This window comes from Echiichthys vipera (genome assembly GCF_963691815.1).
Source record: "Echiichthys vipera genome assembly, chromosome: 10".
NCBI classification, from domain to species: Eukaryota; Metazoa; Chordata; class Actinopteri; order Perciformes; family Trachinidae; genus Echiichthys; species Echiichthys vipera.
Window position 1 is genome coordinate 30,267,961 of NC_139835.1, and position 27,325 is coordinate 30,295,285.

The 27,325-nt window shown below is 43.0% G+C and overlaps 2 protein-coding genes across 2 annotated transcripts; one reads left to right on the plus strand and one right to left on the minus strand.

Annotated features, from left to right (window-relative positions):
* The first annotated feature begins 3,456 nt into the window (after nt 1-3,456).
* LOC310953012 (serine/threonine-protein kinase Nek5) lies at nt 3,457-19,695 on the plus strand. The gene is made up of 23 exons (XM_083921904.1): nt 3,457-3,548; nt 4,268-4,404; nt 4,536-4,632; nt 4,797-4,894; nt 5,558-5,641; nt 6,146-6,216; nt 6,662-6,748; nt 8,911-8,965; nt 9,977-10,090; nt 10,214-10,313; nt 12,558-12,667; nt 13,403-13,440; nt 13,943-14,098; nt 14,208-14,286; nt 14,509-14,622; nt 14,775-14,855; nt 15,723-15,824; nt 15,988-16,056; nt 16,230-16,349; nt 16,471-16,639; nt 17,325-17,438; nt 18,255-18,411; nt 19,467-19,695. The coding sequence occupies exons 2-23, from the start codon at nt 4,282-4,284 to the stop codon at nt 19,672-19,674; spliced, it is 2,346 nt and encodes a 781-aa protein (XP_083778030.1). The 5' UTR covers nt 3,457-3,548; nt 4,268-4,281; the 3' UTR covers nt 19,675-19,695.
* Nucleotides 19,696-19,833: 138 nt separating this feature from the next.
* Nucleotides 19,834-25,244, minus strand: LOC310953309 (GDP-Man:Man(3)GlcNAc(2)-PP-Dol alpha-1,2-mannosyltransferase-like). The gene is made up of 6 exons (XM_083922304.1): nt 25,162-25,244; nt 24,760-24,981; nt 23,498-23,700; nt 23,058-23,226; nt 22,043-22,686; nt 19,834-21,768 (listed from the first exon to the last, which is right to left on the minus strand). Exons 1-6 carry the CDS (start codon nt 25,215-25,217, stop codon nt 21,485-21,487), a joined length of 1,578 nt encoding a protein of 525 aa, XP_083778430.1. The 5' UTR covers nt 25,218-25,244; the 3' UTR covers nt 19,834-21,484.
* Nucleotides 25,245-27,325: the final 2,081 nt, after the last annotated feature.

Consider the following 27,325-nt stretch of genomic DNA (forward strand, 5'->3'; position numbering starts at 1 on the left):
ACCTACGGGTGATTTAGAGTCATCAATGAACCCAACACCTGCACGTCTTTGGACTGTGGGAGGAAACCGGAGAACCCGGAGAAAACCCACGCAGACACAGGGAGAACATGCAAACTCCACACAGAAGGGCCCCAGCTGGGATTCAAACCAGGAACCTTCTCGCTGTGAGGCGACAGTGCTAACCACTATCAAAACGTAGCACTTTGAATGTCTGAGGCGACACAGTTATGAATGCTGACTGATGAAGGTACCGCAGAGTTCAGAGCTTTGGTTTCTGCGTGTTACAGTTCGTCTTTGAATCCGCGTCGACTGCAGACGACACAGTCACAACACGACTGTTTTCACTCCACACAGAAAGTTTGAGTGTTTCCGTCTGCGGCCGCCTCCTCGGGGGACTGACCTCGGATCAGCTGTCGCCACGGCGCTCAGCCTGCGTGTCATTTGACCGCGGTGGAAATTCGTCCTTGATTAAAGCACTAATCAGAGGGACCACCTCGCCCAGGGGGATCATGGGAGAGGAGCCAGGTGGTTAGAGGGGGGGTGTCACCTTGAAGGGGTCAGAGAGAAGAAGTTACAGCAGCTGTCACATCATCATCATCATCATCTTCATCAAGTTTTACAGAAGAATAAAGGCCAGGCTTAAAAAACGAGTCATTCTTATAAAAAACGTGTTTTTTATTTTGAAAATCAAATCAAAACTTTGAGATTTTTCTACTATTCTCATCATTTTTACTTCATTCTTCATATTTAACGTTATTTTTAAATTGTAAAAGGATAAAAACATTTGTCCAAGTCCTGAGAGTCGGGGATAATAATCTCTAGATTACGTCTAAAATAATCTGTGAAGCTGAAAAAAAAACTGTATATACTGTACATTTATCTGAATTCTGCAGTTTATAAAATATTGTTTACTTTAAACACTAAAACACGTGTTGTGGTGAATACTTTTTCTTGTTTTTTATGATTTTTTAGAACCTGAAGTTACGTGTTGCTTAATATTTTCAGACTGAAAAATCTCAACGACTGAACCAAAAACATTTTTGACTTTTTAAGACGTAATAATTTCACCATTTTTTACCACTGGAGAATTTATCAAACTGGTAGTTTTCAGACTTTTCTCTGAAGATATTAGGACTTTATTTTTTGAAACATTACATCACAGTCAGACCCAGTTTATGACGCCGTTAATGAACCCAGAGAACCCGTTTACATTCATCTGGACCCAGAGAACCCGTTTACATTCACACATCTGGAGGTCAGAGGTCAATGGACCCCATTGGAAATGGTCTGGACGGTGAAAGCTCAGACTTTGTTAAAGGATGGCGTCATGGCCCCACTTCCGACCTCTAACCCTATGGCGTCACATCACAACAACAGTGCTGCTGCGTGAGAGGACAGAGACGGACCCAGAGACTGTTTACTGAACTGGACTCTGAGCCACATGCATGGGACTGAATGAGGCCCAGCACAGATGTCTCCCTTTTCCCTGATGCTCTGAATAAGGAGCTAAACTGCTCTAGGCTCTGTTTCTAAATCCTGTTCTAAGAAGCTGTGAAAAGTCTCTAAATGTAGTGAGAAAGTGGCATCTGGGAGTGCTTTGGGACGGGGAAGGGGCTCCCAGCAGCACCCTCTGCTCAGTGAGGACACTAACTGCAGAGTGAAGGGGCTCCCAGCAGCACCCTCTGCTCAGTGAGGACACTAAGTGCAGAGTGAAGGGGCTCCCAGCAGCACCCTCTGCTCAGTGAGGACACTAACTGCAGAGTGAAGGGGCTCCCAGCAGCCCCCTCTGCTCAGTGAGGACACTAACTGCAGAGTGAAGGGGCTCCCAGCAGCCCCCTCTGCTCAGTGAGGACACTAACTGCAGAGTGAAGGGACTCCCAGCAGCACCCTCTGCTCAGTGAGGACACTAACTGCAGAGTGAAGGGGCTCCCAGCAGCACCCTCTGCTCAGTGAGGACACTAACTGCAGAGTGAAGGGGCTCCCAGCAGCACCCTCTGCTCAGTGAGGACACTAACTGCAGAGTGAAGGGGCTCCCAGCAGCCCCCTCTGCTCAGTGAGGACACTAACTGCAGAGTGATGGGTGCATCAGAGTCCAGAACAGCACCAAAGTCTCCACTAAGACCAGAACCAGGGACACGTTTGTCTCTAGGATGGAGGAGGATTTGGAGAGAAACTCTCTGGTGTTTGGATTCTCCACAGCGTCTCCCCGTCTCTTCTTCTCTGTTGTTGGTGTGTTTCTGTAAAAATAAAGTTTAAATAAAACTTATACTAATAATAAAGACATAAATAACTCTCGTGTGAAGTAATCAGTTCAACCAAAAGTCAGTCATCCACAAATAAACGGCTTTATTTTTAAGACAGAAGAAGATGCTTACGCTACATTTCAGACATAGTAACATACACCCTGAATAACTTCACACATACACACACACACACACACACACACACACACACGGCTGCCCCTGGCATATCATTGTGGGGTGTGATGTCTAAAATGTGACAACAGCAACATGATCTGTGACTGTGAATGAAGCTCAAACCTCTGGGTTTAAATGAGAGCAGACAGGTGAGAGACAACACACACACACACACTCACGGACACACGTGGATGTGTGTGTGTGTGTGTGTGATGCTTCATTTCATCCACATCCACACGTTGTGCACATAAAGTGTGACATTAATGGATGGATCATTGCAGGTCGACGTCCTGACTCTCAGAAAAACACAGAAACAATAATAAAAAGTGTCTAATATAAGCATCAGTAAGTACTGTATATACTCCTGTTATTTATATTTAAACTGTTTAATTTGTGTTGTTTATGTGAAATTTATTCAAATTTATTCTATTTGTATTTAGGTGGACTTAGGTTCTTTTATCTTTTTATACAAAATAAAACAGAAAAAAGTTTATTTTCACACTTATTTGTTATTTGTTATTTATTTTTAAATATATTCTTTATATAAACATGTTTTTATATAATTTATCAAATTCAAAAATCTTAAAAAAAATGTATCCCTTTATTCTTTATTAAATTGTATAGCTAAATAAAATATATATTTATTTAAAGACAAAATAGGCCTAGAGTAATTTATATGAAAGGACAGAAATAAGTCAAGAAATAAATAAGGATGTTTTAATTCATTTTTCACATTTTGTTATTTCTTTATTCATTTATTGTTCATTTATTCACATTTCTGATTTATAAATTAATTCTTTTACAGATTTGTTATTTTTATTTTTTCTCCTATGACTCAAACAATTAATATTTCTCTTTAATGCCAGAAAACTACTAATTATGTGTAAATATTAAAAATGTACGTTAGGGAAACTAAATAAAGTCGATGTTTCCTTATTAAAGGGTAGAAACCTGCTATGACTCAGACTCCCAGCATGCCTTGCGCTCCCCCCTTGTGCTTGCCGTATTTACCAACCGTTTTTCTCTCGGCAGTTCTCAGGCTCTCGAACCCGCGTCTCGTCGGTTAAAACTCGTTCCCGCCGCTTTTTGTGTCATGACGTGACTTTAGACGGTAACGGGACTCTGCAGACGGTAAGAACGGAACTTATCTGATTCTTAAAACACACGAAAACCGCTGCTTTACTGTCGAGAAGGAACTTTTGTTAGCATGCTAACATGGAAGCTAGTCGCCGTGTATCCGTCTCCATGGCAACCGTGTCTCTGTCTCCTTGGCAACGGGCTCCTTCCGCCGGGACTTGACCGTCTAATTCAATATTAAATAAATACATAACTATGGCATTTAAATAAATACATTTGATAGTTATTATATATTTATATATAAATGAGTCATCATAGTTCCAAAAATACATAATTAAATAACTTTAATAAATTGAAGTAAGTCCTGAAATGAATAAATAAATGTGATGGTTATTATATATAATATATAAATATGTCATCATGGTTCAATACATAAATAATTAAATATTTATTTATTTTTATTTCATAATTTCACATTTATTTATTTATTTCATTAATTATTTCCAAGTTAAAATAATAGTTTTCTGTGTCTGTTTTAATGAGTGCTTTAAAAAATACCCTTGTTAAAAACGCCATTGAACACCATTTTAGTCAATATTAAAAGACAAATGAATATGCCTATGAAATTAATAAAAACTAAAAATTAAACATGGATATGAAATTAAAAAAGAGGTAATAAACATATATATAAAAGAGTCAATATAATTCAACAAATAAATAGTCAATTTTTAGTCTATTTTTTATTTTATTTTAAAACATGTTTGTTGTTGCAGGTCTTCCAGGTGTTATGAACAGCTATGAGGTGGTCCGTCAGATCGGAGAGGGTGCGTTTGGTAAAGCCTTCCTGGTTCGAGACCGAGGGGGAGGTGGAGAGCGCCGGTGCGTGGTCAAACAGATCGACCTCCGAAAGGTACGGCGTCCAATATGAGTTTTTGAGAACATGCTGCAAAAACACACCTGAGAGTGAAAACAGAACACGCAGTTTTAGGTTCATGTTCATTTCCACATGTGGAGAGTTAAAGCGTTGCGTTCACTGCTCAGATGTCAGCGAAGGAAAAGGAAGCGTCCAAGAAAGAAGTGACGCTGCTGTCGAAGATGAAACACCAGAACATCGTCGCCTTCATCCGCTCCTTTCAAGGTGAGTTTGAGTCCATGTGGTCCAGTGTGTGTGCTCAGTCAGCTTCATTCTGTTTACTGTGTGTGTGTGTGTGTGTGTGTGTGTGTGTGTGTGTGTGTGTGTGTGTGTGTGTGTGTGTGTGTGTGTGTTTGTGTGTGTGTGTGTGTGTGTGTGTGTGTGTGCAGAGAGGGGCAGCCTGTACATAGTGATGGAGTACTGTGACGGAGGGGATCTGATGAAGAAGATCAACATGCAGAGAGGAGTCTTCTTCACTGAGGAGCAGGTTTTTGTCATGAAGAGAAAAGATGTAAAGTGTTTTTCCTGTCACAACTATTAACGGGGAAATCCATTAGAGATGCTAACAGCCGGACGTGGCTAACAGTGATTAGCTCGGGGCAGTACGGTGAAGGCATTCAAAGGTCTTTTTTAACCACTAATGCTGCTGAAAATAACAGCAAACCTCTGCAGCAGCATGAGAAGAGTCCCTACACACACAACAAAGCAGCAACAGTGTAGTTAGTGAAGCCAGAGTTTATTAAAGAGTGTTTTAAAGACTTACCTACTGGCCCCTGTACCAGCTCCTCTCATAGTAAAGTCCATTACAGTGGATTAACAATGTAATCCCAAAGGAAGGAGCCCATTGCTGCTTTGTTGTGTGTGTAGGGACTCTTCTCATGCTGCTGCAGGGGTTAGTTGTTATTTTCAGCAGCATTAGTGGTTAAAAAAGACCTTTGAATGCCTTCACCGTACTGCCCAGAGCTAACCACTGTTAGCCACGTCCGGCTGTTAGCGACTCTCCTAGATTTCTCCGTTAATAGTTGTTACATGAAAAAAAAATGTCTCTATGGATTATTTGATGAGTGTAAGTGTTGAAAATGACCATCACCGTCTTTATAACCCGTTAAACACACAGGAACAGAGTAACGCTGAGCTGTGTGTTCCTCAGGTCTCTGACTGGTTCGTTCAGATCTGCCTCGGCCTCAAACACATCCACGACAGGAAGGTCCTCCACAGAGACATCAAAGCTCAGGTATCTGACCAATTCACAACAACAGGTGACGTCCATCAAATCGACACTACAGCGATTTAGTTTGTGCGGTTATGAAAGTTTGTTAAATGTTGGAACAAAACTCACAGAGAAAAGAACGTTTAGGAGACGAATACGAAGATGTGCTATAAATAGAGTTTATAGACGTATATGACTTGAAGCCACAGACTTGTACATCGTAAACAACCCCGTCCACAGACGCTGAGGTCAAACTCTTCAATTAACGAGCGACAGCGTTACACTGAGAAGTGTCCGGAGCTGCAGCTTTGTTCCCAACAGAGAGCTCGCTGTGGGCCAACTCCCAGATTAACTCTCTGTTCACAACCACCACTGTCTTTCATCAATCCTATCTGTTTACACACAGACACACACACACACACACACACACACACACACACACACAGACACACACACACACACACACACACACATGCACAGTCACTGTTGCTGAAACACAGACACGCTTTCATTCCCTCTCTGCTCCAGAATATCTTCCTAACCAACGGGGGGATGAAAGCGAAGCTGGGGGACTTTGGAATCGCAAGAATGTTGAATAAGTGAGTCAGTGTCATCTTCACACACACGCACACACACACACACACACACACACACACACACACACACACAGCAGCTGTTTATCACTGAGCACTCTGTAACACATGGAAAACCTCCAAACAAGTCATTATCATTCCACAAACTGTCGACCAGGACATGTAAACACACATGTTGTGGAAATAAAGGTCGTCCTTTAAGACTGAAGCCAAGTGTGTTTCGTGTTTTCACTGTTTACTGTTAGATAACAGAACCCATGTTGTCATATATGTTACGTATAGGGGGATTTATCAAACTCACATATGGAGATAAAGATTCATTAACATATATGAGGAGCCCATAGTAAATTTTGTATATTGAAAATGTGTTTATGATGAATTTTGATATGGTATAAAATGCTGGAACCATATAACGTATTTGAGGTTTCACTGTTGTGCCGTGTTTGTGCAGCACCATGGAGCTGGCCAGGACTTGTGTCGGGACGCCGTACTATCTCTCCCCGGAGATCTGCGAGAGCCGACCCTACAACAACAAGACGTACGTACACTTCCTGTCCCATGGTCGCCCTCAGAAACAAAGAGGAGATTCATTTTGATTGATGTTTTGGCTGAAAAACAACTTAATTTAGAGATAAAGAAAGACACTTTGTTCCTGTGTGGCAGTGTAGGGCCAGTGTTATAAGTATGAGAAGCAACATGGATGGATTACTGAACGGGGCTACAGGGCAAGTCAGGGGCCTGGCTCATTAAATGTTTCTGAAATAAAACAAAATGATCACAAAGAGATGCAAAATGACCATAAGTATACACGAAACAACCATAAATGGACAAAAACTGATGACAAATTAATACAAATATGTGTAAAATGACCACAGAGAAACAAACGACAGAAATGTAGAAAAATAGATGCAAAACAACCACAAAAAGAGGCAAAATGTCTAAAAATAGCTTTAAAACCACCACAAAATTATGCAAAATGTGTAAAAATAGAGAAAGAGTATCTCTGCAGCCTGTTGTGCATAGCAACGGTGTCTAAGCAACGATTGGTCAATCAGCGTTTGGGGGCGGGGTTTAGAAAATGAACTCTGACCCTGTGTTCAGAGATGAGCTCGTTCTTTTTTTTTTTATGGTTGTTATAACACCTCATGGTTCTGTCATCATGTGATTCACTCAGCTACACACACACACGCACACACACACACACACGCACACACACACGCACACACACACACACACACACACAGACACACACACGCACACACACACACACACACACACACACACACAGGAAACTCAGATGTGCAGAAAAACTCTCTCTGTGTTTAGACAGATGATCGCTCTGTTCTCCGCTGCGCTCTTGTTTTGGTACAATCGAGGTCAGAGTTACTTCCTCTTTCCCACATACACACACACACACACACACACACACACACACACACACACTCTGTTGCTACACATGTGAGACCCTCGTGACCGTGATCCAGGCCTGAGCCTCAAACCGTCCTTTAAAGAAACGATAACTTCCTCGAAACGTCCTCAACCTCAATCTGTGAAATGTTAACAGGACCTCACAAAGATAGAACAAGAACACACACACGTCATCATTCCTGCGTCATAAAATTAGATGCCAGAGCAGAGTTTTGACTCCAAAAGTGAAACATTTTCATCAGATGTTTCTGTCGTTGTCTGCGCTCTGATTGGACACTTCCCTGCTCTGGATTCTTTTTGTTTCAGTGTGATGTCTTTGCAGCGGTCACCAGAGTTCATCTAGAGACTTTACTTTTCCTTTTGTTTCTCGCTGCTGAAAATAACAGCAAACCTCTGCAGCAGCATGAGAAGAGTCCCTACACACACAACAAAGCAGCAACAGCGTAGTTAGTGAACCCAGAGTTTATTAAAGAGTGTTTTAAAGACTTACCTACTGGCCCCTGTACCAGCTCCTCTCATAGTAAAGTCCATTACAGTGGAAGGAGCCCATTGGTGCTTTGTTGTGTGTAGGGACTCTTCTCATGCTGCTGCAGAGGTTTGCTGTGATTTTCAGCAGCATTAGTGGTTAAAAAAGACCTTTGAATGCCTTCACCGTGCTGCCCCGAGCTAATCCCTGTTAGCCACGTCCGGCTGTTAGCAACTCTCTTGCATTCCTCCGTTAACAGTTGTTACACGAATAAAAACTGTCTCCATGGATTATCTGATGAGTTTAAGTGCTAAAAAAGACCACAGGATGATTTTACACCAGAATTACACTTCAAATCTTTTCTCTGGCTTTGCTTCAGGTATAATATTTATGTATTTATGTCTTTTGTCCGTTTCTGTGCTTTTTCCTTTTCACCGTGTCTTTGAAACTGTGCTGTATAAATAAACTGACTTGACCTTGTGGTGTTTAGCTCAGGGGGGGGGGGGGGGGGGGGGGGGATGATCGGCTCCGCTTCCAAAATCCTGTCTCAACAAGAAATAAAGTCGAGTTACACAAGACGCTCTCATGATGACATCACCGTAGCAACACTCCCTGATTCTGCCGAGGTTCAAAAACATGAGACATCTGCGGTGATCAGGCCGTTTGTCTGTGAAACCATTAGGGTTTAATTCATGTCAGATGCATTTAAAGTCCCATAATGCATCAGACTGACTGTGTGTGTGTGTGTGTGTGTGTGTGTGTGTGTGTGTGTGTGTGTGTGTGTGTGTGTGTGTGTGTGTCTGCAGGGATATCTGGTCCCTGGGATGCGTCCTGTATGAACTCTGCACCCTGAGGCATCCAGTAAGCTGCACCACACCCAACACACACACACACACACACACACACACACACACAGACACACACACGCACACACACACACACGCACACACACCCAAACTTTGTTTTCATCATTAATCGGCTGATTATTTTCAGGATTGTTCGTCTTTCAAATGTCAGAAAACAGTGAAAAATGTCTCGTCACTGGTGGTCAAATGAAAAATCGTCATGTTCGATCGGCTCAGGTGACGGGAAAGTTGCTGAGTAAATTGTTAAATTGTTGGCAGTTAATTTCCTGTTAATGTGTTTTTCTCTTTACTCCAGTAAACAAATAATTCAGCTGTCCAGCGGTGGTGAAGTAAAGACCAGCTGCAACATTAAAGTGATGAACACATGATTATAATACAACAATATAAAACTTTAATATTTTTCTGCACAATGAGAACTTTTACTTTTGGTGCTTAAAGAACAGTTTCATGCTCAAACTTTTGAAGTTGAACTTCTTTTCTTGTGACATTTTTTAAAGATTTTTTTGGGAAGTTTTCAAGCCTTCATTCGAAAGGACAGACAGGAAATGGGGTGAGAGAAAGGGGGGGAGAATTTCCAGCAGCAAAACCACCACAAAAAGATACAAAGTGACTAAAAAATAAATGCAAAACAATTACAGACACATACAAAAGAATTCCAAATAATAAGAGCACAGTAGCAAAGCAACATAACATTGCTGCTGTGGACGCCTCGTTGAGGAACGATGAGGTAGCACAAATGTGATTGGTCCACAGAGAAAAGCTCTTACGTTCACACGGTCATGAACAAAAAGATGCAAAATGACTAAAAATAGATGCAAAACCAGCACAAAAAGATGCAAAATGACTAAAAATAGATGCAAAACCACCACAAAAAGATGCAAAATGACTAAAAATAGATGCAAAACCACCACAAAAAAGATGCAAAATGACTAAAAATAGATGCAAAACCACCACAGAAAGATGCAAAATGACTGTTCCTCTGCTGTGCGTCTGTCTGCCGCTGCAGTTCGAGGGCAGCAGTCTGCGGCAGCTGGTCAGTAAAATCTGCAGGGGGCGCTACGACCCAGTGACCAGCCGCTACTCCTACGACCTCCGCCTGCTGGTCACCCAACTCTTCAAGGTCAGACTCTGGTTCGTTACAGCGTGGATGTGAGGCAAATGAACCCTCAACATACAGTTATTAAAGAACTGTCCCTGTCGTTTATTAAATAGATTTATTATTATTATGTTTATTGTTTCTCAGGTGAACCCCCGGGACCGTCCCTCCGTCAGCTCCGTCCTCAGCCGTCCCTTCCTGGAGAAGCACATCAGCAAACACCTGGACCCTCAGGTGATCAGTCTGAGTCCGGGGGTGTTTTTACACTGGACAGAGACCGGTGTTACACCCCTACTGGTTTCCAGCTGTGCTCAGCCTCCACTGTTAGATTCTCAAACATCGATGATTTTCAGGCTGCATCTCATAATTACTGTGTATATGAGCGTAGAAGTGCGCACTACATTACTGCAGCCTTTGGAAAGATACATTTAAAATAATATAATGTTTGTTAAAACTGCTCCAGCCGGATAAGATCTCCCCAGAGCAGAACACATAAACTTCACCGGCCGCGGCTCTAAAAAGCCACTAACTGAGCTCAGTGACCGGTGACCCTGATCTCATCTTAGAAAATGACAAAACATATTTATGTGGGTGTGTTCTCTCAGTGCTGTCGAGTTTCAAAAACATGAGACATCTGCGGTGATCGGGCCGTTTGTCTGTGAAACCATTATGGTTTAATTCATGTAGGATGCATTTAAAGTCCCATAATGCATCAGTCTGACTGTGTGTGTGTGTGTGTGTGTGTGTGTGTGTGTGTGTGTGTGTGTGTGTGTGTGTGTGTGTGTGTGTGTGTGTGTGTGTGTGTGTGTGTGTGTGTGTGTGTGTGTGTGTGTGTGTGATGCAGGAGTTCAGCCACACGCTGCAGCATGGAAACAGAGCAGCAGCAGGTAACAGCACACACTCATACGCATAAAGGCAGCGTTTGTACAGGTGCTTGTGCTTAAATTTGGATATTTGTGAAAAGGCTTGAAATTGTATCCGCATTTCTTTCACAACAAATATTATTTTATAGAAATTTTTGTCCTTTTGTTTTTACAAAACACAGTTTTCGTTGTTTAAACCTTTCGCCGCCATTGTTTGAAATGTCCGCGCATGGTCCCTCCTTCTTTTTTCTACGTCCCAACAGGCGCACAGGAAATGACCTCAGAACCGCCGTAGGCCTCGTGCTTGTACACGTGCGCACGCTCGTGCTCGTACACGTGCAAACGTGCTTTACTAAAGCCCACCTCTCCCAAACGGGCCGTGGACGTCAAGCGTGCCGCTCCTAGACGCGGTACGGTTGCACTCACACTGGTCAAAGGAACCAGACTTTAGCTGTGAAACGTGCTGGGGCACGGTATGGAGGCACAGTGTGAGTGCGCCCTTAATGTGGTATTTTGTAGGATTCTGGACCGTTTTAACGATTTGGTCCCAATTAAAGTTTTAATTAGCACCAAATGATATCGCCACAAAAACTGCTGCTGAGACAGAACGATGATGTGAGCCCTCACACACTCTAAACTTTCAACATTTGAACAAAACATAAAGTCTATTACAGATTCACGACCAGAGGAACTCGAACTGTTGACCACTTCTCCGTGTCATCTACTGTTGACCCCCTGTCCCCCATAAAAACCGACAAAGTGGGTCTCAGGGGGTCTTCTGTGGACTGAGGCGCCCCCCGGTGGTCGCTCACTGACACCAGTTCAGTGTGACTCCAGCAGACTCTGTCCTCGCTCGTATCGCTCCATCTCCTCTGGAGACGAGCCTGAATCTGGACCGGACCGACCGCGATCACCTCACATCTGGGCACGCTTTGTGTTTTTGTAAACATCAGAGCATGAAGTCGTTACTCATCCAGGGAGAGTCTGGTTGTTTAATTGTTTTTATTACTTTATCAAAAAATATAACACAGTTTGTGTGTGTAACCTGTTATTATACAGGTTACACACACAGGCCTGAAATACACACACACACACACACACACACACACACACACACACACACACACACACACACACACACACACACACACACACCTATATACATGAAATTAATGGAGAGATGTCAGAGCGAGGGAGCTGCCAATGGATCAGAGCCCAGAGCAGTTGGGGGTTCGGTGCCTTGTTAAACAGCACCTCAGCAGTGCCCAGGAGATGAACTGGCACCTCTCCAGCCACCAGTCCACGCTCCATTCATGGTCCACACAGGGACTCGAATATGCAACCCTCCGGTACCCAGCCAAGTCACCTATGGACTGAGCTACTGCTGAGAGGTTTTTTAAAGACTTCATTCACCTTCAGAAGGAGAATTGACTCAACACATAAACACTTCATCCTTCACTTTATCACAAACTGTCCAACAAAAGAACTGTCATCTGAAAAGTAGAGGAGTAAAATGTAGGAGATTTCCCACTGAGGTGTAGTGGAGGAGAAGTGATAACATCAGTGTAGTAAGAGTAAACGTCCACCACTGAGAGGAGACAAATGTCTTTCTGTTTCTTGTTTTCCAGAGAGGAAGCAGAAGCTCAGGGCCGCAGAGAGACCCGGGGCGGCCGTGAAGAGACCCGTGAAACCAGAGTGGAGAGTCCCACTCCGAGTCCACAGCCCAGTCCTCTACAAAGTATTTATAATCATTATCATAATCATAATAAGTATAAAGGTAGACCTCTCCAAAGCTCCATCACACAACGTTAATGTGAATTTTCCTGGTTGGGAACTCATTTTTCCAATTATCCCGACACCACATGAACGCAGCACAGACGCCCTCTCTCTCTCAATATTAAGAAAAGTAAAAATTATTTGTGCACAAACCGAAAAGACGTCACGAAAGACAGGAACCAGGCGAGCTCAGTGTGACGCGTCATGTGTTGTTTTGGTCACGGACACTTTTAAAAAACCTCCACTCTTTACACTAAAGTCACTTTTTTAAGGTCATTGCATGTGTCAGTAAAAAGTCCTGATGTAGTTGAGAAATGAGGGAGTTTCAGTGGAGACTTCAGAGGTTTTTTATTCTTTTATATTTATATTTAATTATCTTTCACATGTGTTTTATTCTTTTATATTTATATTTAATTATCTTTAACATGTGTTTTGTTCTTTTATATTTATATTTTATTATCTTTCACATGTGTTTTATTCTTTTATATTTATATTTAATCATCTTTAACATGTGTTTTATTCTTTTATATTTATATTTAATCATCTTTAACATGTGTTTTATTCTTTTATATTTATATTTTATTATCTTTCACATGTGTTTTATTCTTTTATATTTATATTTAATCATCTTTAACATGTGTTTTATTCTTTTATATTTATATTTAATTATAATTCACATGTGTGTTTGCGTCCGCAGCCTCTTCACCACAGAGACGCTGCCGATCAGAACCAAAGGTGAACACCATCGAGGTTTCTTCACTCTATGAATGAAAGTCTACACATGTTTAATCAGTGATGTCTCGACTTCTCAGTTATTATCATTATTATTATTATTATTTTTATTATTGTAACCTTTATTTATAGATCTGGCCACGACAGGCGGCAGCAGAGTTACAGAAACACACAGACAAAATATATAGAATAAAAAATGTACAATACATCATATCAGTCAGAAGTTACCACGTAAATGAGGACAGCGATCTGGCGCCGAATGTGTCCCACATCTGTTTTTTATGCAGCAGGGCAGGTCATCAGTGGAACAGGATACAGCTGGGTGGGACCACGTCTTCCAGCTCCAGACACACAAACACAGAGAGGGGAGACACATGCAGGGAACAACAGACAGAGGGAGACACACACAAGCACAAAAGCAAAGGGAGAGGCTGACAGAACAGGGATCCTGACATGGTACTTGAATATGAGCTTCACATGTCGACTAAAACTGTTCTTGATGCAGGTTTAAAGGACAGCAGCGCGTCGGCCATTACCAGCACCACCACGCCCAACTGGACGCCTTTCAGAGGAGGAACAAGGAGGACGTCCTTCCTCCTCCTCCTCCTCCTCCTCCTCCTCAGGAGAGAGAGAAGGAGCGGTGTGAAGAGCCGTACGAGCTGTGAGTCAAGAGTCCGTTTTACGTTGTTTTTAGTAAAGTAAGTTAGTGACGTGCACACACTGTTCTGTTACCAACCTTCCCCCCGTGTGTGTGTGTGTTTGTGTGTCAGTGTGGCTGCAGCTCGTCATGAATACCTGCAGAGGAGACACGAGGCCAACCGGTACAAGCTGAGAGCAGAGAAACAGCTGGTGGGACGACGTTCACACCTTTTTGATTATTAGATTAATAAATACCGTCCTCCCAGTTTGAGTTAATCCCACACTGAGGGAACACAACACATTTCATAAAACACAAAACAAATGTATTTTAAGAATAAATTGACCACTCTAGATGAATAAAACACTGCAGACATTATCTTACTGTTTAAAACCTTAAAAAAACGAATAAAATGTTGCATCTCTGACCGTCAGGGTCTGCGTCCGTGTACCGCCGAGCGCAACAGGAAGCCCGGCGGTCAGGAGCAGGAAGTGGGACGAGCCGAACACCAACATGCACCTCAGGACAGGAAGCAGGAGGGACGGCAGGTGGGACGCACAACAGACACACCCGTCACTACAGTGAAGGGACGACACGATACTTCAGATGCATTCAGTCTGCAGAGATTTAACGTCTGCTCTCCTGTGTGTGTGTGTGCGTGTGCGTGTGCGTGTGCGTGTGCGTGTGCGTGTGTGTGCAGGAGTACCTGCGTCAGCTGGATGTCATCAGGCAGCAGTATCACCAGGAGATGAGACGGATGAGGCAGAGAGCTGAAGTAGAGGTACACAAACTTTATCAGGGTTCTTTGTCTCATCTCATCTTCAGCCTCTGATCCTGGATCAGGTCTCAGGGGCAGCAGCTCCAGCAGGGGACCCCAAACTTCCCTTTCCCGGGCCACATTAACCAGCTCTAACTGGGGGATCCTGAGGCGTTCCCAGGCCAGTGTGGAGATCTAATCTCTCCACCTGGTCCTGGGTCTTCCCCGAGGACTCCTCAATCAGGGTACTTCAGCTTAAGGCAAATTAAATTCAAGACTATTAAAGAGTTTTTGACGCAACCTGGAAATAAATTTAAAGTTAAATTCCGTCGTAAAATCACCCCAGGGTCTTTTTCGGCACTTACATTCATCAAATAATCCATCAAGACAGTTTTTCATGTATGAACTATTGACGGTGAAATCCTGGAGAGTCGCTAACAGCGGGACGTGGCTAACAGTGATTAGCTCGGGGCAGTATGGTGGAGGCATTTAAAGGTCTTTTTTAACCACTAATGCTGCTGAAAATAACAGCAAACCTCTGCAGCAGCATTAGAAGAGTCCCTACACACACAACAAAGCAGCAACAGCGTAGTTAGTGTTTTAAAGACTTACCTACTGGCCCCTGTACCAGCTCCTCTCATAGTAAAGTCCATTACAGTGGATTACCAAAGGAAGGAGCCCGTTGGTGCTTCGGTCGTAGGGACAAAAGGCCTCTCCTCCGGCTCTCCGGTGCCCCCCTGTGGAGGCCGTTGTGTCAGTCACAGACCATAACGTCCTGTAACGGTGAAAATGCTCCCGTCATGTTTGTGTGAACGAGCTCAGTGAGAACAGACGACCTCAGCTCCTCCTGTCAGCGCACGTAATAACCAGTCAGACATTAATATGTTTCAGCCGCAGCCACGACACAAACAAGGAACCTTCGTGGTGGATAAACCCCGAGAAGCAGAAGCTCCTGCAGACAGCGAAGAGCGGCAGAGAGCTCCACCTGCACAGGTAAATACTGACATCATCAATAACGCCTGTTTAACACCAGTCAGGACACATGTTCAACTGACAGCACAGCGTTCTGTTATTAATAATACTGTAGCTTCATCATAAAACATGCAGCCACACAGTAACGGTTTTATTGTTATGTGACGCGTCTCTCCTGCTGCAGGACATGGAAGCAGCTCTGCAGCAGATTAGAGAGGAGGAGCGAGGTCAGAGGAGGACACACAAAGACAAGGTGACTGTCTCCATGTGACGTGTGTGTACAGGCATTACCAATAAAACAAAAGTCATCAAAATTAAAACAAATAGACCCAAAACGAGCGTAAAACAACAACAACTGACGTGTGAATCAGGTGTTTTATGGACAGTCAAGCCTCAAAAAGACGTGTTTCTGTGTCGTTTCTGCAGAAAGGAATCATGTTCGAGATCCGGTTGGATGATGAAGAGAAGGAAGAGGACGCAGAGGAGGAGGAAGAGGACGCAGCGGAGGAGGAGGAGGACGCAGAGGAGGAGGAAGAGGAGGAGCAGGTGTCTGATGAAGGACAAAAGGACGAGGAGGTGAGCGTCTCCTCCTCCTCCTCCTCCCTCTACTCTTCTTCTTCTCCTCCTCTCTCTCTCTCTCTCATTCTGTCTCCGACTCCCTGAACAGGACGTGGATCCTCTGAACCGGACCCTGAGCTTCCAGGAGGGGGAGGAGTTGAAGCTCAGGGATTGGTTGGAGGCGAGGAGGGGGTGGAGCCACAGGACCCCTCAGACTCTGCTGGACGCACTCGCCAACATGGACGCCAACTGCAGCGCGACTGTGGAGGTCGAACAAGGTGCAGAACCAGACACATGCACGGGAAAACACTGACATTTGGACAAATATATTATACATATAACAAGTTTGAAATACTGGTTAAATATGCAAATGAGGCATTCTCTTGTTTAATGATAACTTGCATAACTTTACAAAACATAGGACATTTATTTAAACATTTAAAAACACTGTAGGTGAATAAATTATATTTAAATATCACGTGAAACCTCAGCACTTACAGAAGAGTAACTAATGTTACGTTAATATGACAGTATTTCCATTTTCTACTGTTTTATACTTAAACTCAAATACATTTATCTAACTTAAGATGAAATGTTACAAACAACAGTGTGTGTGTCCAGCGCACACAAACATATAAACTCTCTCACACACTCACACACACTCACACACACGCGCTCCCTGAAGAGGAATGAGGATAAAAGCAGTCTGGAGACCCTTAAGTTAACTTGATTTAAAGTTAGTTTTTACATAAAACCTCATGATTATGATGTGATATGATGCTCAACTATATTTCTAATCCACTCAGCGTATAAAAAGCATCTTAAACTGAAAATCATTAACACTGCAAATCGTTGTGTTCTGTGTATCGTCTGTAACAGGAAACATTTCTGCACTTGTGTGTTTTCTTTACTGAGAACCAAAGTGCAAACTAATGTTTCCCGACTAGGGCGATAAAGATAAAGTGACTGAGGTGTTTGCAGGTCGCAGGCAGTGGGTGGACGCCCGCCCCGACACGCTGCTGAACGCTCTCGCTCAGGCTGAACTCACAACATCGACGCTGGACTCAGAGACCGCAGGTCAGACCTCACTCCCTTATGGTCTGTTTCAGGTCCAATTCCCGAGTGTGCACCAGATGGTTAAATTATAATTTCTCCAGTAGAACCAAAATGTAGCTGCACTTGGGCTCAGTAAGGGTTTGGGACAAAATGGTTAAATGGACTTGTACTTATAAAGCGCCTTTATAGTGTTCTGACGACTCAAGGCGCTTTTTACAAAGTGAAAATCTAATATAGCTGCATGCAGGAGCTGGGTGGTTCTCACCACAAACGAACCGCACCAGAGTTGGTTTGAAAGCGGGCCGAGAGCGCCTCTTCTGCCAGGGCTCCGTCCGCTTATTTGGTCCACTTCTGGTGATCAAACCGGGTACGGTCGCCGCATTCACACCTGCACACACGAACCGTAGAAAACACACTCAAGTTCGATTCAACCGAACTGTGTGAAAGCGCTCTCCGTCACACTGAGACTGAATGATCGACAGTGAACCAAAGTCACCGACGTCCCAGTTAACGAACCCTCTGAGACCCACACACGGACACATGTTTGTCCTTTTTAGCTCTGGAATCTTAACTTATATCTGTTATATCTGATCGTGAAGGGGAATTATCTCCAACTATTCAGAATTAAACTGTAGATATCTGAAATAGGAATCACAACTAATGATAATTCAGTCCCAGATCAGCTCTAATGTGAATTGTATTTAAGGCAAAATGACGCTGCAGATATCAGTGATGAATGATCCGGTCCAGTCATAAATGTTTAATCAGCTGAACTGTGTTTCCTGTCAGACTCCGAGGCAGAGAAGGGCAGAGAGGAAGAGGAGAAGCAAGAAGAAGAGGAGAAGGAGGAAGAGGAGAAGCAAGAAGAAGAGGAGAAGGAAGAAGAGAAGGAAGAAGAAGAGGAGAAGGAGAAGGAGAAGGAGGAGGAGGAGGAGGACTCTGATGTGGAGATGGATGAAGAGCGTCTGGAGCCGAGGTCGGACGATGACGACACGTGAGTCGACGCTCGCTCGCTTTCTTTTTATAGAAATACCAACGTTTACAAAAGAACACGTTGAAGCAAACAGTCGGTCACCGATACATTCACTCTGTGGATGGAAATACACGTCAGGTATCAGATAATACATATAACATCAGCTCAGGAGGCCACAAACACAATCCTTCTTCCCCAGTACTGCAAAAATATATCCGTCTGGAGATTTAGGGCGCACTCACACTGTGCCTCCGTACCGTGCCCAAACACGTTTCACAGCTAAAGTCTGGTTCCTTTGACCAGTGTGAGTGCAACCGCACCGCGCCTAGGTACGACACGCTTGCCGTCTACAGCCCGTTTGGGAGAGGTGGGCTTTAGTAAAGCACGTTTGCACGTGTACGAGCACGAGCGTGCGCACGTGTACGAGCACGAGGCCTACGGCGGTTCTGAGGTCATTTCCTGTGCGCCTGTTGGGACGTAGAAAAAAGAAGGAGGGACCATGCGCGGACATTTCAAACAATGGCGGTGAAAGGTTCACGTTGGTGTGATGCGGAGGTGGAGTGTTTACTGCAGATTTGGTCGATGAAAAGATTCAAAAACAGTCGACAAGACGCACAAAAACTCCGAGGTCTACGGAAAGATCTGGAAACAGAGCCACGCATCGCCATGACGTCATCAATGCGTGTGACGTGTTACGGCGTGATGACGTATAGGCAGCAAGAAGCATTCTCCGAGGCCCAGGTAGTGTAAGTACAAACGGGCCTGGGCTGCGGGGGGACCAGGACCCTATAGCCTATGGGCACGGTCTGGAGGCACAGTGGGAGTGCGCCCTAATTCTACTTGCACTTCAGTGGCGATAGCCCAGAAAAAGCACCACGAAAAGACTGGAAACTGCAGCCGGATCCGTCTGGACAGGGATAAAACCAGCAAATGGCGCCCGGCTGGTGACACAGTGACGTTAGGTTGCGGCGTTCCCATTCTCCATATTCAACCTTTGACTTCTGTTTAACCCGAACTTGAACCCGACACGTCAGATCACGTCTTCCTTTGTGAAAATGCTTCGTTTTCATTCCCAGGAACTTCGAGGAGTCGGAGGACGAGCTGAGGGAGGCGGTGGCCGACTCCATGAAGAACCTGTTCGTGATGGAGGACGGCAGCTCAGACGAGGAGGAGCGGGCAGCGGTGCATGATGGGAGGGAGGAGGGCGAGCCCGAAGAGCGCGGCGGTCGGTCCGAGAGTTCAGACGATAACGCGACTTTGAATCGGCAGCAGCAGACGACCTGAGCGACAGTAAGGCCCTGGAAACTTCCACCTCATCTACTCTCACAGAAAATAACGTTTGCTTTGATGCAGTTCAGAAGATGAAACTTTGGGTTCTGGTTTGTAAGTTAAAGGAAACACGTGTGGTTTGAGTCTGAACGTGAGATTTATTATATTCTTTGGTACAGGAAGACGCAAATGGAAGATATCCTCTCAGAAGCAGCGGTCAAGTTTGTCCTGTACCGCACACAGTTCAGATGAAGTGTTCGATGATTGACTTTGTAGCAGTATTGTTTAAATATAACCATAATAATAACAACAACAATGCCCCTTTCAAAATAAAGGCTCTGTAATATTTCACACATCACATTTCTGTGCCTGGACCTCGTTACAAACTCAAACAAGTGTGAAGAGCTTCAGAAAACACCACAAACAACGCAAACCCGTTTCCATGGATACAAGAATCTGTCAGTTATTGGAAAACAGATCATAAATAAACTATAATCTAAAAAAATCACACCAGGATTCATATTAATATATATATACATTTGGAATGTAACTACTCAACTGAATGAAACGCCTTAAAGGGACATTTTTGGAAGTTTCCTTTCTGATGAGCGTGTGTGTGTTAGCTTAGCACAAAGACTGGAAGCAGGGGGAAGTGCTAGCCTAGCATCAACAAAGGGAAGAAATACTCCAAAGCTGATTGAGTTTTATGTTGCGTCTTAGTTCTTTAAGCGTAACACAGGCGCAAAATCCTCCCAGGGTCTTTTTCTGCACTTTAATCATCAGATAATCCATGGAGACAGTTTTTCCAACTATTAACGGAGAAATAGTTGAGACATTTAGAGCTCAGTTTAAAGTCTAATTCCAGTAGAGTCGCTAACAGCCGGACGTGGCTAACAGTGGTTAGCTTGGGGCAGCACGGTGAAGGCATTCAAAGGTCTTTTTTAACCACTAATGCTGCTGAAAATAACAGCAAACCTCTGCAGCAGCATGAGAAGAGTCCCTACACACACAACAAAGCAGCATCAGCGTAGTTAGTGAAGCCAGAGTTTATTAAAGAGTGTTTTAAAGACTTACCTACTGGCCCCTGTACCAGCTCCTCTCATAGTAAAGTCCATTACAGTGGAAGGAGCCCATTGGTGCTTTGTTTTGTGTGTAGGCGCTCTTCTCATGCTGCTGCAGAGGTTTGCTGTTATTTTCAGCAGCATTAGTGGTTAAAAAAGACCTTTGAATGCCTTCACCGTACTGCCCCGAGCTAATCACTGTTAGCCACGTCCGGCTGTTAGCGACTCCTGGATTTCTCCGTTACTAGTTGAAACTGTCTCAATGGCTTATTTGATGTGTAAGTGCTGAAAAAGACCCTGGGATGATTTTACGCTGGAATTATACTTCAAACACGTAGAAATAATAAATGAGACTGTGAAGTTTAAGTTCTTGACCCACAAACTGAACCCAGGGAGCAAAGTGCTCTGACGCCTTCGGTCAAAGTTCAACAGAGTGCCTGTCGCTCTACATTTTGCCAATTCAGCGCGGCGTCAGAGCCCGTCGTTGGGAAGCTGGAGGTGAATCGTGACGACCTGCTGACGCTGCTCTTCATCTCTGTTGCTCCTCCGTGTTTCTGTGTGTTCAGTGAACGGTCGTGAGTTTGACACATGCAAAGTCACTGGAACAGATAAAAAGGACAATTTGAACTTGAGAACTTCTCTTTACAACGTCGGCTTCTTCTCTCTGTTATTCTAAATCCGTGACGGTGCCGCGTGTCACGCTTTACTAACGGGTTTTAGACTCGTATCTGTGCAGGATTAATGTAACTTTAAGTCCCGGGCGCTCATCGCTCCAGTCCACTCATCAGAGACTCGGTGGCCGAGAGGAAACAAGCCTCGAACTCCTGGTCGGAGAATCGTTCCACGGAGCGCCGGGCGTTACGTCGAATCTCCAGCCTGGCCGACGGAGACAGCGCCAGGATGGTTTCCATGGCGGCGGCGTAGCTGTCCTCGCTGTCGGCCAGGAAGCCCGTCTGTGCGCCCTCGTACGGCACCACGATGTCCAGCTTCGGACCTCCGGACTTGTGAGCGAGGACGACGGTGCCTGCGGCCATGCACTCCACCACACCTGGACACAGAGAAGCACACGTCCAAAACGGCTCATCTGATACAAAAACCATCACAAAACTAAAAAAATAAACGAAACAAACTCCGATCAAACGGCCGCTTCTGCCTCAGCCTCCGTTAATCTGCTGTGAAGCTAAATTATTAGTTATTAAAGTAAACGAAAGAGGAAATAAATAAAACTAAACTGAACGGCATTAAACTGTGGAGATAGCTAGTGAAATACTGTGTGTGTGTGTGTGTGTGTGTGTGTGTGTGTGTGTGTGTGTCGTCCTCACCTATACCAAAGTGCTCGTTCCACATGGTGTGCAGACCGACGGTGGCGTCCACCAGCTCTCTCTTCAGCTCCTCGAAGGGCACGTTGAGTTTGAAGTCGACGCGGTCGGACACGCCCAGCTCCTGGCAGAGCCCCCGCAGCATCAGCACCCGCTCCTCGTCCTCCTGGTTCCTGCATCCGCCGATCAGCACCAGCCGCAGGGACTCCCGTCCCCCGGGCCCCCCCTCTTTCCTGTCCAGCAGTTTGCGAAACGCCCGAATCTGCAGCCGGTGGTCCTTCTCCGGACGGAACTGACCCACGGACACGATGGAGTGGCACTTCCTGTCCCCGCCTCCTTCCTCTTCGCTCCCCAGCTCCCGGCCGAGCTCCTCCCAGCCCTCCTCCTCCTCCTCCTCTGCCTCCTCTTCACCCTCCTCCAGCGGGACGTCCAGGAAGGCCCTGACGTCGCAGGGCGGGTACACGACGCTGGTGCGGTTGGGGCAGCGCCACAGAGACAGGATGTGTCGCAGCGTCCAGGTGGAGTTCACCATGATGACATCGCTGCAGGAACCGGCCAGGCCGTACAGCAGGGCGAAGCAGCAGTAGTACACCACCTTCACCGCGCTCAGGGCGGGGTTTCTGGAGATGAAGTCGGCGTTGTTGAATCTGGAAACGAAAGAGGAGGGAGACAGAAGGTCGGTGAGGTCCGAAGTTAACCAGTTCATTTAAAACCTTTTCTCTGTTTCAACCTCAGAAAAAAATGTTTTTCTCCCCAAATCTGAGCTTTTAGTGATGAGTCTCAGCGTCTGGAGGAGGGGCGGGCGATATGACACATGCAGAGAGATCCTACTATCGTCTATCCGGCTGTTCAGTCCGACCAACACCCTTTCAAAATAAGATTTCCGGGTCCCAAAAAAGGGGAAAAATCATGATTTTACTGTAAAAAGAATCATGATATGATATTTTTACCATATCGCCCACCCCTAGTGTGTGTGTGTGTGTGTGTGTGTGTGTGTGTGTGTGTGTGTGTGTGTGACCTTGGGTTCCTCTCTCTGACCACAGACAGCATGTCGGTGCTGACGGTGGGGTAGTGAACGTAGCTCGCCACCTTACAGCCGCCCAGGTAGCGGAAGATGGGCAGAGTGAAGGCGAAGCCCATTGAGTCCACGTAAAGGTCGGGAACGAAGGCCGTCAGCGCCTCCCAGCCTGCAACACACACACACACACACGCGCGCACACACACACACACACACACACACACACAACAAATTAACTTAATATTTAACATACCAAAATATTATTAAAAATACATTTTAAATAAATGCAAAAATAAATAATATATATTTATAATAATACAATAATATTAATATACCTTAAAACGTAGCAAAAACAACATTAAAAATCAAACTCTAACTCTAATAACTCTAACTGAACGTGCGATCTACGTCATAAGGAGAGGATTCCTCCTCCTGTGTACCGAGGAACATGGAGCCAGCGCTCTGTCCCAGCAGGGTGAAGTGCGGGTAGGACGCCGCCTCCACCAGCGAGCGGTGACGCAGGAAGATGAAGGTGACGGGTCGAGGCAGCGTGATGTTAAAGCGCTGCCGGGCTCCCTCCAGGATCTGCTCGCCGCTCACGCCCTGGTCGCCCGTGTACACCACGAAGGAGACGCCGGGGTGTCTGGGGAGAGAGCAGCGCGTTTACACTTGTTGTTGTTGTTGTTTACAGGTTTTTCACCATTAAAGCAGCGATGCTGGACAAAAGTATGTGGACATCAACACCTTAGTTTCTTTATGGCGTGGGAAAAAGAAATAACCGGGTTATTCATGTAAACGCACTCACGCACGTTTTTAGAGATTATTTGTGTGTAAACAACGTGAAAGAGTAGTTTCTTTATTTACGTTTATGTTTACTGCAGGGAACTTTAAGTGCAGCACTAAATAGTTTTAGCAAAAGTTACTTTCCACCACTGAAGGAAATTTAAAATATATCTAAACGTGCACGTTTACAACATTTTGAGGGCACTTTTAAAACTAGTATTTAGTGCATTAAAGTTTTATTAAATGAGATTAAAATGTTGTTAAATGAGATTAAAATGTTGTTAAATTAGATTAAAATGTTATTAAATGAGATTAAATTGTTGTTAAATGAGATTAAAATGTTGTTAAATTAGATTAAAATGTTGTTAAATGAGACTAAAATGTTAAATGAGATTAAATTGTTGCTAAATGAGATTTTAATGTTTTTAAATTAGATTAAAATGTTGTTAAATTAGATTAAAATGTTGTTAAATGAGATTAAAATGTTGTTAAATGAGATTAAATTGTTGTTAAATGAGATTAAAATGTCAAATTGAATCTGTGTCATCGTATTTTAAATTAATAAACTATTACATTTTTAGCAGTGAATATTTATGCATTGAAAATATGGTTTAATGGTTTGACTCTGAATTTCTATTTATTTATTTTCTATTTACAAAAAAATTCAGTGTTAAAAGATAAAAGGTTATAAAGATTCAACATTAAAAATTCAATATGCCAAATTAATTTTGCTAAATGCTAAAAAAAAGAGTTAAATCATTGTCAGATGCATATTTTTAATGCATAAACATCCAGTGCTAGAGATTAAATATATTTGAACTTAACCCAAGGACACAGGTGTACTTCCTAATCCCTGCCTCCACCTGTGGGACACGGGTGTCCACATACTTGTGTCCCCGCAGTGAACCCGGGCTCGTACCGGTGCATGAGGGCCCTGAGGGCGCACCAGAGGACCCGCTCCCCGCCTCCTCCAGCGTTGCAGTACGGGTGGAAGAAGGCCACCGCCGGGCCGCCGCTCTGATCCCGGCGGGCCTTGCGGCGGCCCCGCAGCCACAGGCGGACCCCGAACAGGAGCAGCAGCAGGACCAGGGTCAGGACCAGGCTGAGGTAGGCGCAGGGGACCACCAGGGACCACAACAACCTGAGGAGGAAGGGGGAGGGCCGGAAACACCCGAACCCAACCGAAACACTCCGATATTAGTTTCACTGACAGATTAGCCACTTAGCTGCTAACTCGGCTGACGTCAGCTGTCCGTGACGTCATCTCTGTTTATAACGTTTGGTAAAAAAGATAAAAAGGATAAAAAAGAGAAGTTTTTACCTCATAAAGTCGCAGAAACACGGAGAGAAGTGGTGATGGTGTCCGTGTCCCGTCATCTTCACAACACAACACTAAACCGGAAACTGCGGTCAGCTGACACGGATGCTGCGCCGCGATTGGCTCAGCGTTTGTTTACCTCCACGTCATCGACACGTGACGTTCATTTTATTTATTATTAATAACACGTTAACAAATAATAAAGGATATACACTTTTATATATTTTATATTTAATATATTAAATCAATAATATTTATATATTATTTTATATAAATAGTACATTTTGTAATTTTATTTGTTTATTTATTAAAACACAGTAAACAATATACATTTTTATATATTTTATATATGAAAATAAATTATATTTATATATTATTTTATATAAATTATATATTTTTTTATTTATTATAACACAGACAGAAATTTCTGTCCTGTAACTCTTTTAAAAAAAATCAGACCTAAATACATATTTTGAAATAATATCAAATTTAAAACGAATTGATTGAAAAAATAACCAAAACGATTAATAACAAATTAGGTCAATCCGTGTGTGTGTTCATGAATGTGTCATGTTTTGTATTATTGTACCTATATGTCCTGTATTCTTTTGTTTGTTTGTCCTGTTGTGTTTTATTCCAACATTTTAAAAGTGAATGTACATTTGAAAAACTATGGAAGCACATTTCTGCCACTGGAAGAAAAAAATATCACCAAGGTTAGTCACAATTATGATTATATAAAGTCAAAATTATGAGAATGAATTACTTTAATCTCATAATTATTAATTTTATCACAGAATTTTGACTTTTTTATCTCATAATTTTGACTTTATCTTTATTATGAGATAAAAGTTATACTTATGACTTTTTCTCATAATTTCGATTTTTTAAAATCTCATAATTATGACTTTTACCTCATAATTATTACTTTTATCTCATAATTTTGACTTTTTATCACATAATTTTGACTTTTTATCTCATAATTTTGACTTTTTATCACATAATTTTGACTTTTTATCACATAATTTTGACTTTTTATCTCATAATTTTGACTTTTTATCACATAATTTTGACTTTTTATCTCATAATTTTGACTTTTTATCACATAATTTTGACTTTTTATCACATAATTTTGACTTTTTATCTCATAATTTTGACTTTTTATCACATAATTTTGACTTTTTATCTCATAATTTTGACTTTTTATCACATAATTTTGACTTTTTATCACATAATTTTGACTTTTTATCTCATAATTTTGACTTTTTATCACATAATTTTTATTTTTTATTTTATAATTTTGACTTTTTATCACATAATTTTGACTTTTTATCTCATAATTTTGACTTTTTATCACATAATTTTTATTTTTTATTTTATAATTTTGACTTTTTATCACATAATTTTGACTTTTTATCACATAATTTTGACTTTTTATCTCATAATTTTGACTTTTTATCTCATAATTTTGACTTTTATCTCATATTGTTTCAGTGGCGGAAACGGGCCTCCATGAAAAACCGTTAATAAAAAAATAAAAAATAAAGTTTAACTTTATTATGCACTTTAGTATGCACACGTTACTAACCTAACTCCTTAGCAACGGCCGCTGAGTAGTTAACTTAACTTAGCTGCTTCCTCTATGACTCATTAAAACGAATAAAAATGATAACTATTAATTATTTAATGGCTAGTGCTAATTTAAAATAAACTATATTTAATTAAAATATCTTAACTCTTTGCGTTTTCTTTTTCAACAAACCCCTTAGCAACGGTCATAGCAACCATAGCAACAGTGAACTCTCATTAACGGTTGGACAGAAATTCAACCAATCAGCTCACTTGTCTTTCCCTCCTAAACAACACACCTGCTCCTGATTGGCTAAAAACAACTACACATTAGCTAGCGTGTGCGCTGGTTCCCGATAAACAAAGAAACAAACAAACAAACACACAAACAAACAAACAAACAAACATGGAGGCGTCTAAACGGGTGTTTCACCGTGAAACCGAGGACCCACACGAGAGCAGAGGCTGTCACAGAGACTTTAAAGAGTCATGGAGTGATTTGGCACATGAACGAAACCCTGCACACCGGAAGTTAAACAAGGTAACGTGTAGTTTTTACAGTTGTAGTTTTATTGCATTCACCTGGATGAGAATACAT